Source organism: Haliaeetus leucocephalus, unplaced genomic scaffold, assembly GCF_000737465.1.
Source record: "Haliaeetus leucocephalus isolate CR32 unplaced genomic scaffold, Haliaeetus_leucocephalus-4.0 Scaffold174, whole genome shotgun sequence".
Lineage (NCBI taxonomy): Eukaryota > Metazoa > Chordata > Aves > Accipitriformes > Accipitridae > Haliaeetus > Haliaeetus leucocephalus.
The window spans coordinates 52,937-65,305 of record NW_010972610.1 but is presented as its reverse complement, the minus strand read 5'-3'; the positions used below and the strand labels follow the sequence as shown (position 1 = coordinate 65,305).

At 58.7% G+C, this 12,369-nt stretch overlaps 1 protein-coding gene across 12 annotated transcripts in view; it reads right to left on the bottom strand.

Moving 5' to 3' along the window:
• Positions 1-3,782: 3,782 nt before the first annotated feature.
• TPM2 (tropomyosin 2 (beta)) overlaps positions 3,783-12,369 on the bottom strand; it is a 13,769-nt gene continuing 5,182 nt past the window's right edge. For 2 of the 12 annotated variants that reach the window (XM_010563943.1, XM_010563948.1), the window contains 7 exons: positions 9,983-10,116; positions 8,804-8,921; positions 8,612-8,682; positions 8,286-8,361; positions 7,582-7,644; positions 7,181-7,250; positions 3,783-4,086 (listed from right to left, as the gene is read on the bottom strand). In XM_010563943.1, coding sequence (XP_010562245.1) covers positions 4,004-4,086; positions 7,181-7,250; positions 7,582-7,644; positions 8,286-8,361; positions 8,612-8,682; positions 8,804-8,921; positions 9,983-10,116 — 615 coding nt within the window. In that variant the 3' untranslated portion in view covers positions 3,783-4,003. Of the gene's footprint in view, positions 4,087-4,133; positions 6,856-7,180; positions 7,251-7,581; positions 7,645-7,774; positions 7,851-8,285; positions 8,362-8,611; positions 8,683-8,803; positions 8,922-9,982; positions 10,117-10,873; positions 10,898-12,369 lie in introns of those variants that run through there. The other 10 variants (XM_010563945.1, XM_010563950.1, XM_010563955.1 and 7 more) reach the window with 9 other exon arrangements.

Below are 12,369 nucleotides of genomic sequence, written 5' to 3'. Positions count from 1 at the left end.
CCCGGCCCTCTGACGGAAGGACGAGGCCTGTAGCCAGGGGAGCGTGGGTCTGTCACCGCTGCCCTCACAGGGTCCAGCCAGCTGGGGGGGGGGGGTCCTGCGCTGCCCCTCGGACCTGGGCCGAGCCCAGGGTGCCGGCAGTTGGGTGAGGGGTGCTGATGCCTTGAGTAGAGGATGGAGTTGAAAGACTCCATTGTATTTTGTAGCGCTTAATTTGTGCTGGCTTGAGCGTCTTTGAATCTTCTGGTATGCGAGAGACCTTGAGGTTTCATAGAATCATGGAATCATTTAGGTTGGAAAAGACCTTCAAGATCATTGAGTCCAACCGTCAACCATGCCCACTGAACCATGTCCTGAAGTGCCCTGTCTACGCGCTTTTTGAACACCTCCAGGGATGGTGACTCAACCACTTCCCTGGGCAGCCTGGTCCAATGTCTAACAACCCTCTCAGTAAAGAAATTTTTCCTAATATCCATTCTAAACCTGCCCTGGTACAACTTGAGGCCATTTCCTCTCATCCTATCTCCAGCCACCTGACAGAAGAGACCAGCACCCACCTCACTACAACCCCCCTTCAGGCAGTTGTAGAGAGCGATAAGGTCTCCCCTCAGCCTCCTCTTCTCCAGACTAAACAGCCCCAGCTCCCTCAGCCGCTCCTCAGAAGACTTGTGCTCCAGGCCCCTCACCAGCTTGGTTGCCCTTCTCTGGACACGCTCCAGCACCTCCATGTCTTTCCTGCAGTGAGGGGCCCAAAACTGAACACAGGACTCGAGGTGCGGCCTCACCAGTGCTGAGCACAGGGGAACACCAAGAAAATGACCACCAGAGGGTTTCAAAGACCCCAAAAGACCACCGACCCATTTAATAGTAAGTGCCCCAAAGGGTGGACACTATGTAAATGATTTCTGGGAAATACCATGAAAATGTATGACAATTCCAGGAAATATAATTAATATGTATATATTAGAACAATATAAGCTTTGCTTGCTGTAGGTAACTGTATGCATGTTAGGAGGAACTATCCCCTGTGCATCCAGTGCTGCAATAAAAAATGCCTGCTTTCTAAAACTCCAAAACTGAGTTTTAGAGAGTTTCTTTGAATGGCTTTTTCTACAGTAACAGTGCTGGCTGTCCCCAGGGGTCCCTAGCTGCATTTCAGCCCACCATAGGCCTGCCTCACTGCAGGGTGGCTCTAGCGCTGCTCCCTCCGATGCTGCTCCCAGACCTACTGCAGCCCCCGAGCGTGTGGGGTAGGGGCTGCATGCTCCTCCTGCACCACCCACTCCACACTCACAGCTCAGGCATCACAGCCCCAATGTAGGCTGCAGTACTAAGCACTGCATGCAGGGCATACATAACTCGTACAGAAATGAGGCAGCACTGCATGGTTATGGCTGTCCATGTCTTCCTCCAGCTGCCTTGTCCTCTGCTGGGATCGACAAATCAGTAATACAGATTTGGAGACCAGGAGCTTTGTGTGGCACTTGGCTTTAGGTGGCCTGACCTGTTTCAAAATCACCCAGAGCCCTGCAAAACCCGCACAGCTCAGCAACACGGCTCTTCCTCTGGGTATCCAAATGTCTCAGCCTGTAAATGCAGGGAGGGACTGGGGGGTGGCAGTGGTCTGTGTCCAGCTGTGCACAGCTCAATGTGTCTCATCAAAATGTCTCTGTGATGCTCTTTGTGTGGTCCTTCCCCTTCAGCACGTAGTTCAAGGATATTGAACAGGAAGGATTCAGAGATGAGATGAGGCACCAGAGTGATGAAACAACTGGAGGATGGAGGTGAGAGGCTGCCAGAGGTTAATGTGGTGGTTTATCAATGGAGTGGCAGCCCACGCCAGGGCTGAAAGGTCTTCAGGGAGATCTTCAGCCTGTCAAGCCAAGGTAAACAAATCCAAAGGTTGAAATTCAATGGGAGAGGTGCAGGGGGAGGGAGGGAGGAGGGGACTGGCAGTGCAGTCCTCAGTGTGGGTCTGAGTGACGCATGTGGGGAGATGTGCCTCCAGGTCGAGCTCCCTTGCCAGCAGCTCCACAGCACCCAGGCCTCCCAGAGCTTCCCTCAGCCTGCATCTTCCTGCAGGCCATGGGGGGAAGGACATGAGTGGGAAGATGGAGGAAACACAAAACTGTGCTGAACCATGAAAGATAGGCTCACGTCTCTGGGGCAGAGCATCACCTGGCAACAGCAGCCAGGATCTCACTGCCAAACTACAGAAAGTTCAGAGAAAAAAAAAGGCCCTTGCAGTGGGGTGTAAAAGGTTAAATTAAATGGACTGGTCGAAACCAGGAGGCAGCAGCAGCTAATGGGGAAAAACACTGGGTGTGAAAAGGCTCTTTGTCCCAGCAGGAAGGTGAAGGGCACCCAGAGGCTGGGTGCTGGGGACGCACCCTGTTAAGAGCACAGGTCAGGCTTGTTTGCAGTGCAGCCTGCAGGCTCTCGAAGAGGAGGTAGTTTTACACTCCTTTTCCTTTTGCAGCCAAACAAGCCCCTGCCTGGAAGGTGCTTTGACCAAACATTGGAATGGCTCAGCTGATGTGCTGCAGAAAAGCAAGGTGGACCCAAGGAGGAGTTCTAGCCCTTGCACAGGGCCAGCTCAGCAGGCCAAGACAGCTGTGCACCGTCCTCCCCTCCAGCACATCCAGGGTGGGAGGCTGTGGCTCAGGCAGGTCTCGCACCCTGGGAGGACAACCAGAAAATGAGCACCCTGTGCAAGAGGAGCCCTTTTCCCTTTAGGACGAGGTCTTGGAGGCACAAACCAGAGGTGCCGGGCCAGGGGGAGGGCAGGAGGCCAGCAGCACCTGGGCAGGAAAGAGATGCAATCTCACCACCCTCCTCTTCCTGAGCTGACAGGCTCTGCAAATAAAGGAAAGCAGATAATGAAAGCTATCCCTACCGGCTGCTCACTGGGGCAATGGACTAGCTGAGCAAGGGGTCAACATGAATTATGTTTCCTGGCAGCATGAGTCTGTGCTTTTAGAGGGATATCCGCCGGGTAGTGTGGGACAACAGGGCTTGGCGCACATCATGGAGGGCCCAAAGCGGAGAGCAGGACTAGATCATGACTTTGGGCATCCCCAGGAAATCCAGCCTGTTTTGGTGGCAGCAATGAGACACATCCTGCTGCGCTTCTCTTTGTGTTGGAGAAAATATAGCAAGCCAGGAGGAAACTTCCTGAATGCTTTGGGAATTGGTTGCCTACTGACTGCATTAATATTTGCTAGTTTATACAGCTGTCCTTCAGGCAGGCAGGCATTCAGTGACTGGTAATAGTAAATGCAACTAGTAAACAGGGTAAGTAGCTAACCCCAGACCTGGAGAAGACCCTTATAACTAATAATGCGTGCATGCATGGTCACATACTTGTATGCATCCTTAGATGCCATCATGAACACGAACCATGAAGTAGGCTCCACGGAGAGGTCAAAGACCTTGTGGCTTCCCCAAGTGCTAGGCAGTTAACATCCTGGCTGTGGAAGGGGACACACCAGTGACCTATGTCTATCACAGTGCACTTGAACAGGATGGTGAGTTTGGACTGAGCTTGAGACTTGCAGGTTTCCTGTGCATCCCAAGGAAGCAATGGAGACAAGGGAATGCAGCCCAAACTGTGTGCATTACTACTCCCAGCCCCCCACAGCCACAGAGAACATATTTATGCTGGCCGTACACACCCTGGACCCAAGCCCCTGCAGAACCTCCTTGTACAAACTGGGCAGGGAGACCCCCATCACATATCCCAGTGCCTGTGCCCACCCACAAGGATCAAACACACCCATCCATCTTGCCAAATTGCTTTAATATTTGGACATGAAGACAGGACAGAGCCAGTCAGGCTGTGCACAGACAAGATGTCCCCGAGCCACACTGTAAGGCTGCAGGGCTTCCCTTCTCAATGGATGTGTGGATTTGGCCAAGACGCAGTTCAGTGATGACGTCCTGAGTGTGCCAGTGGGGTGTAAGTGTGGGGTAGGGAAGAGGAATGGGGGCTTCCCAGTGCAGCTCAGAGGTTGTTCAGCTCCAGCAGGGTCTGGTCCAGGACCTGGTGGATGCCCACATTCTCCTCTTTGGCACTGGCCAGACTCTCTGTGAATACAAGGGACATGCAGCCACACACACAGACACAGCCCAAGTGTACCCAGATGCAGCCGGACACACACACATCACACCAACCACAGACACACACACAGATGGACATTTCAGTACAGTGACAGACTCCAGCTAAGTGGGGCATCCCTGCGGAGCAGACTGCATGCAAGCAGCCCCATCGCTGGCAGGGATGAGCCCAGCTGCTCCAGGACCTGCTGGGGTGGCCAGGCCAGCCAGGCTGGTCACTGGGGGCAGGCAGTCCCCGCTCTTCAGCATTTCCATTGTCCCATGGTGCCCGGTTGCCCATGGCTGGGCCCTCCGCAGCGCTGGTACCACTGGCGGGTACCATTCCTTGGCCAGTCACCAGTATATCCTGCCTCAGGGCATCACCACCAGCTGGCTGTGGGCACGTGCACAAATGCTTGGCCAGCGAAAAGAGGAGAGACAGTGCCTGCTGCATGACCCAGTGGTGCTCCATGAAGAAAAGGAGTGAGACAGGAGCCCAGAAGGGTGGGCAGACAGAGAAGGAGCAGAGCTAAAGAGGCTGCAGGGATGAGCTCTGCCAGGCAGCTTACTGCCGAGGCAGCCTCCTCCGGTGTTCGCTTCCAGATGGCATCCTCCTTCCCTCCAGAGACGGGGATGGGACGAGAACTCTGCCCACTCAGCCTCATCTCCCAGCACTCCCTGCTGGGCTCTTCCCTGTCCCCTGCTCCAAGTTTGGGGCAGCGGGTGCTGCCGGGTCCCCAGTTCCTATCTCAGCCCTCCCAGCACCCTGCAGGGACCCTGCTCTGAGGGGATCCTCCTTGCACAGTTTGGGGTGACCAGAGTGAGGAGGAAGAGGCTGGCCGCTGAGTCCTGGGACAAGGGGAGGAAGGCAGCGATAGAAACCACTGCATCCCTCCCCAGCAGGGCCAGGCTGATGCCGGCGGACAGCCATCACCATGTGGGCGTCCCACGACATCTCAAAACCCCTCATTCCTCTCCCAGGAAAAACCGACCAGCTGCAGAGAGGCTCCCTGTCCCCCTCCAAGCAGGGCGGTTACCCCCAGGAGCATAAGCCAAGGCTCCCCACCCTGCCTAGTTCTGGCGGGGAGCGGGTAGGGGCTCCCAGCCCCGAGCCAGCCTGGCCAAAATGAGGCAGGGAGGCTGGGCTGGGGCCGGGAGCTCTGGGCAGCTCAGTTGTTAAGTTCAGTAAGGATGACCCGCAGCTCGTTAGTGAGAACACGGTTTTTCTCAGCCTCCTGCCGGGAGCGCTCTAGAGAAAACAGAGACATCAGCGCAGCAGAGGGAAGAGAGAGAGAAAGGCAAGTTAGTGAAAAGAAAACAGTGTTCCCCAAAGCCCTAACTGGAAATCCCACAGCCACCCAGCCAGCAGCAGGGACAAGCTGGACTGGCAGGAGCAGGCAGCTGGTCCAGGGCCAGGGATGGGGCTGTGGGTCCATCAGTTTGGGAACTGGGTTCTGGGGCAGGGTAGGATGCTGAGGAAGAAGGAGGAGGATCAGGGACCCATTTAGGGATTGCTGCTGAAGGGCAGGGTCAGCCCCTTCATTGAGGGAGAGTGATGCAGGAGAGAGGCCACGGCTGAGATCGCTGCTTGCAGGCAATGTCTGGGAGTGGGGACAGGGAATGGACAGGACCAAGTCTAACCCTGCTATTTCAGGACAAAAGAGTCATGGAGAAGATGGCACAAGATGAGGAAAGCTGTGTATGAGGGCCGGGGGGTGGCAGGGGTCATCTCCAGGCAGAGGCAAAAAGGGCCCCATCCCGCTCAGCCTGGCAGCGTGGGAGCCGCTCGGGGCTCAGCCACAGCCATCCCAGGCGTCCAGCGGCTGCGAGCTACCTGCGACCACCTCCTACCACCCTGCTACCAGCACCTGTATGAGACAGGCAGGAGATGAGGGACAGAGTGGCATGAAGAAAACAAAGGAGAAACCAAGGACACAAAAATGCTTTATTGAGACCAACTCAGTAACCCAGAGGGACAGAACATAAAAGAAAAGTCATGAAATGCAAACTGAAGAGCGATGTGCAAAGGACAGAAGGGAGGCAGGGATGCGGGAGGAGCTGGGGGTCTTGGGACGGACGGACTGCCTGCCTGCCTGCCTGCCTGGGAAAGAGCTGCCTGCGCAGCTGGACCCAACCCTTCATCCCGTGGGCCTGAGCTTTGGCAGCGGAGATGCTGCTTCCTCTGTGCAGGTCCTTCCCACACTGGGCCCAGCAAGCAGCACTGGTGGACTTTGTTAGGGGGATGTGGGGGTTAGGTGGCCCCACTGGCCCTAGAGCTGCAGGGTTCCCTGCGCTCCTGCTGCTGGAGAGCCAAGGAGGGAGCTGCTGGAGCAAAGGGCTCCTGGGCACAGCCCTGTATCCCACTGGGCAATGCTGTGTCACAGACCTGCAACTGCATTAGGCGCTGTCCGTGCAGCCCGTCGGGGTCCCAGAGGCTGTTTCCCTGCCCTGCCCAGCACCCCCAAGCACCTATACCTTGACTCCCCACAAAGAGGGGTATTGCGGGAACACCCTGGGCCGGCACCTGCCCCAAAGGAGCTGACAGACAGGCACAGGCTAGGAAGGACAGGAGGAGGACAGACCAGGCAGGGAGGGTAGTGGGACAGCCAGGCAAGCAAGAGCTGGGGAGGGAAGAGGCAGGCAGGGAGGGGTGCAGTGCTGGTGTCCGGCGGGGGGCTCAGAGGGAGGTGATATCATTAAGTGCATTGTCCAGCTCCTCGCTGATGGCTTTGTACTTCATCTTCTGCGCATACACTTCGTCTGTAGGTGGGGGGGGCAGGTGGGGGGGCAGTGCAGGGGGCAGGCGGCAGAGAGAGAGAGAGTGGCTGTGAGCAGGGGGCCGAGGGCGGCAGGAGCGTGGCAGGCACAGGCGATGTGGATGTGGCCCTATTTCCCACCTGAGGGCAGAGCCCAGATCCCAGCAGCTCTGCGCTCCCACACTAGACACCACAGCATCCAGCCTCCCCCCTCCCAAGACCCCTGCCCACCCCTCACCCTGGCCAAGCCCTGTCCAGCCCCACCAGGGGCACGTTGTGGCCAGCACTCCCTGGGAAGGAGGGACACGGGGTCAGCGGGGACATTTTACCTTCTAGATCATCAATGGTTTTCTCCAGCTTTGCCACAGACCTCTCTGCAAACTCCGCCCGGGTCTCAGCCTGTGAGAGCATAGCAGGGAGAGAGTGAGCTGTGGGGCATGACAGGGATGGTGCAGGCTGCACCACACCCCAAATCTGCCCCGTCTGCAACTCTGGTACCCTTCTCCAGAAGCCCACCCCTGGGAAAGACAAGGGACTAGGGCCCCATGGACCCCCACACCCTAAACCAGAGCAGGCTGATGGGGCGGGCATCCCAGACCCAGGCACCTGCCATGCTGCAGGGCTGCAATTTAGGGAACAGTGGGAGGACACAGGCATAACGTGGTCAAAACCCACATGGGATGGCAAACTCTTGCCTGCATCGATGCAGTGCCAGCCCCACACCCCTTACCTCCTTCAGTTTTTCCCCTAGAAGCTTGATTTCCTCCTCATACTTGTCCTCCTTGGTGGAATACTGCAGAGAAAGAGACAGGCACCTTGAGCCCCATGGGATGCCTCCGGCCGTCCTTCACCCCAGCAGGAGACCCCAGCACCCCCAGACCCCACGCATTCTGCCCAGCCCCAGCAGCACCTCTGCGTCCTACCTTGTCAGCCTGGGCCTCCAGGGACTTCAAGTTGTTGGTGACAATTTTCAGCTCCTCCTCTAGGTCACCACATTTACTACATCCCAAGCAGGGGCCGCCAGGAGAGGGAGCAGGGCCGGGGGGCAAGGAGAGGGGGGGAGCAGAAAGAGTGGTCGTGGGGAAGGAGGAAAGAAAGAGAGAAAACAAGTTGAGAGAGGGGAAAACAGCACAGGTGGAGAAGGAGCAGAGCTACTGCGAGCAGGAGCTGCTGGGACGCATCCGTTCATCCATTCCTCATGCTTCCTTGCACGGACACCCCGTGCATCACTGCCAGCCGGCCCCACCAAGAAGGAGAGCAGGCATGGTGGGATGGAGGAGCGTGCCCAGCCTGCGCCCGCCAGAGGGGGAGGCGAGGGGAGGTTGGCGGTGAAGGCAGTGGTGCAGAGAGGAGAGAGGTGGCTTGCATGGTTTGAGAGACAGCGACAGAGAGAGGGGGGCTGCTGCGCATCGCCCCGCGCCCCTGCCCCAGTACCTCTTCCTCTGAGGCAATGAGGGATTTGAGAGTCTGGTCCATGGTCCGCAGCTCTTCTTCCAACTGTCTCACTCGGCTGGGGTGGAAGAGGGGCACCCCGGGGGGGGACACAGCAGAGAACAGGGTCAAGGATGTGCTGCCGGCGGGCTGGCATCCCCCTGCCCCTAGCCTGCAAGCCCAGGGACCACCCCAATGGCAGACCCTGCCGCTCCCAGGGAGGGACTTCCCCATCCCCATGCAGACATCCCCGTCCCCACGGCTGCCAGGGATTTGGGGCAAGGGCTGCATGGGACCTCCGCGCGCTGCCCACCAGGAGCCCTGCTCACCTCTCCGCCACCTCTGCCCTCTCCTCTGAGCGTTCCAGCTCTCCCTCAAGGACAACCAGCTTGCGGGCGACCTGTTGAGGGCAGCAAGAGGCACGTGTTGGCCCCATGCTTGCTCCGGCTGGGGCACAGGGCTCCAAGGAGGCGGCCCCAGGTGCTACCAGGGGGTCATGAGTGGGAGAAGGGAGCACGCACCTCCTCGTATTTGCGGTCAGCCTCCTCTGCGATGTGCTTCGCCTCTTTCAGCTGCATTTCCTGGAGCTCCATCTTCTCCTCATCTTTCATGGCCCTGTTTTCGATGACCTTCATGCCTCTGAGGAAAGCCCAAGCCAGAAGATGTTACCGCCATGGGTCAAGGTGGCACCTCTACCTCCTGCCTGCCCTTTGTTCCCTAACCCTGCCATCCTCCAGCTCCAGAGACATGGGACATTGCCTGGGGATGCCAGCACTCGCTGGCAACCCCACGCAGTAGGGTCACACGAGCGGTACCCCAAGGATGCTCCTGTGCGCAATTACAGCAGTGGAGCAGGTCGCAGGGCCGTGTTCCAGAGAGAGGACCTGTGGCTATGTTGCCTCTCAACCAGGCAGGTCCGGAAGCCATCATTTAGGGGGGAAAATGTCTGCAGCCCAGGATGAGCCAGCCACAACCTCCACAAAAGCAGCCTGACAGGCCAGCAACCTTTAGGAAATGCTAAAAAACATCCTGTGGCAAAGCCTTTTCTCATTCAGGGGTGATGCTCACAAGCAGGGGGTCACCAAACCCCTGTGAACCCCCATGGCAGAGACTCCTGCAGACTCTTCTCCTCTCACTTGGATGCTGTTGCTCAAACTGGTCTTTGCTAATGGAGGGAAGAGCTCACATAACTGTGAGGAACACTGTGACATGTCCAGGCACTCCTGTACAACCTGAATGCCCTCGCCTGCAGGCTCCAGCCTGGGAAACCTGCTTGCCAGCAGGATGGGGCAACAGACTTTGCAGGGCTGTTTTTTTGAATGACTCTGGTTCGTTCTCAAAAGCTGACCTTGTTTCCCAGGCACAGATGTCCTCTCCTGGGCTGTTCTTCAGCCCATGAGTGTAGGAAGCTGCTCAGGGGCAGAAAACAGGCTCCAGGCACCCTCTGCTTTTGGTTACAGCCTGATATTTGTATAAACACCAGATCAAATTTTTTCAGGATTTTATGGGTGCCCTTTTAAGAATGCCTGTATCTGGGGGCCTTCTCTGCATTGTGGCTTTGCTCTCTCCCTTGGGGGTCTGCAGGAAAACCAACACAAAGCCCATAAGGTCACTTCAGAGGGACCCCACTGTGAAACCAAGGGGGCTGCTTGCAATCAATGGTGACCCAATGCCACCCCTGCTGTCCCTTCCCATCACACCTCTCGCTCTCATCTGCTGCCTTCTCAGCTTCCTCCAGCTTCTGCAGGGCAGTGGCCAGGCGCTCCTGGGCTCGGTCCAGCTCCTCCTCCACCAGCTGGATACGGCGGTTCAGAGAAGCCACTTCAGCCTCAGCCTAAGGGAGCAGAAACCCCTCAATCACCACATGTCTCATACATACATGCACATGCATATATATTTTTTAAAAAGCATTTTTGGTGGTTACTTCTGCATTTGCTATCCAGAACACCCTTTGGCACTGTGCAACAAGCCAGTGCTTACTGGAATGGGATGCCTGACCATGCATCCCCTCGCCTTCCTATAGGGACAACAGGGTTTTCTCCATCCCTAGTGCCCTGTTTGACGCTGGCTCCTCCCAGACACACAACCCCAGCCCAGCCTGTGCAGCCCCTCCACCACATCCTCACACCTCCAGCTCCTGTCCCGTAGAGGAACGAGGTGCGTTCCCCAGGGTAGGGTGGCCATAGCAGCCGTGCCGTCATGGGGATGGTATTTGGGGTTTGCAGAGCAGTGAGTAAAGGGGGAGGAATGCCCTGTGCGGCTTTGCTCCCAAAAAGGAGATCGGAGCTGCTTGTGGATTTCCTGTTTACGGAGGCGGTGGAGTGAGCCGGGAGCCTCTCCTGTGGGACCCCCCCCACAGGCCTGTGCAACACGGCAGCCCGAAGCCACGAACCGCCCCCCCCCCCCCCCGGCCCCCAGCTGATGCACACAGCGCAGTGCCAGGGGCAATGGAGCGAGTCGCCCCCGTCGGGCTGGGACCCGGCCAAAGCTGTGGCTGCTGGGGCCCAGCGGACTGGGGCCCCCCACTTTCCCAGGCTCCCCGTGCGCAGGGCTGGGAGCTGGGGCTGGCCGGGAGCGGTGGCCCTGGCCGCCCGCCAGCCCCTCGATGCCTGGCCTCGTGCTCTTTCCATTTGGTAAAGGCCTCCTGCTCCATCGCCACCACGGGGAAACGCTGCCTCAGCAGCACCCGGCCCCGCTCCCCACGGCGGGGGGGGTGCTGCAGGAAAGACAAACCCCGGGGTGCAAAGGGACGGGGGGCGATGAGACCTCTCCGTGGGGAGCAGCCCCGTGCACCAAGACGCAGGGAGGCATGCACCAACCCAGGGGATAATGTCTCCTGCTTATTCACAGGCTGGAGCAGGCCCGGCTGGCTGCAGTGCCAGGTCCCGTCTGGCCTGGTGCTCCAGCGCCGGGAATGAATGGCCTGGGGGACATCGGCCAAGCAGGGGGACTGTGGGAGCCGCGAGGGGCTGTCACCCTGCGTGGCCCCACTGAGCACCCGCGGTCCCCCGTGGTGAGCCGGCAGGGTGGGGACCGGCGCAGCCAGCACCTCTCTGAGCAGAGCAGCTCAGCAGCACGCCGGGAGAGTGGCCGGCCCCACAGCTAACACAACAGTCACCTCCACCCCATGAACACCCTTTTTTTCCAGGCTCACCGAGAGCTCGTCCCTTGCCAGACTGCCCAACGGGGAGCTGGGGCTGGCCCCCACGGTGAGATGCTCTGCCTGCAGCATCTGCCCCACATCGTCAGGAGCCTTTTTTCCCAGGGAATCACCCCCAAAGTGGGTCAGAACTGCACGGATGGACACTTGGGAACACGAGCTCTCTGGCAGCTCCCAGTGACCGGGGAACCCGATCTGCGGCTGCAGGAAGGGGCCATTTCCTCCGCACACAGCCCGAGTGACAACAGCCCGGGTACCGCGCCCAGCTCTGCCGCTCCTGATATGGTGAGGATGTTAAAGGAGTGGGCATAGGAAAAAGAAAGAAAAAACCCTCCAGCCCCAACAACAATAAAAAAGCTAGACCAGGAACAAGCTGCAGCTTGGAAATGCCATCCCACTGCCAGAGTGGAAATTCTGGCCTGTGGCAGCGCGAAGGGCTGGCTTGTCCCCGCAAAGGGACAGACTGGAGAGCTGAAGGCTCCGCGACTGCTGCGGCCCGGACCGCAGAGCCCACTGGAAGCCAGACATGAACCTGGGCGTGGGATTTTTAGCTGTCCACGCCACCGGCCTCCGAGGGAGGGAATCCTTTCCCAGGATCTGCCCGACCCCAGGCAGAGCCAAGACAGAGCCGGCTGCTGACTGCTCCCCGGGGAAACCCTGGGGAGCCCCGCCGCTCCGAGCATCCCTCGCAAGACCCACGGAGGAAGCAGCCGGAGGAGGCAGTCCGGAGGCAGGGACGCTGCCCGAAGCCCCCTGCCCGGGGGCTCTCGCCAGCTGTGCCGCGGCACCCAGCGCCTTGCAGCTCCCCCGGGACCTCCCGGCCCTCCGCCCCGGGGGCGGCCAGCCCCGGGTACCGGGACGGGGTGTGGGGGTGTGGGGTGTGGGGTGTGGGCGGGATGCCAGCGGCGGGACCGGAGCCGGTGGGGC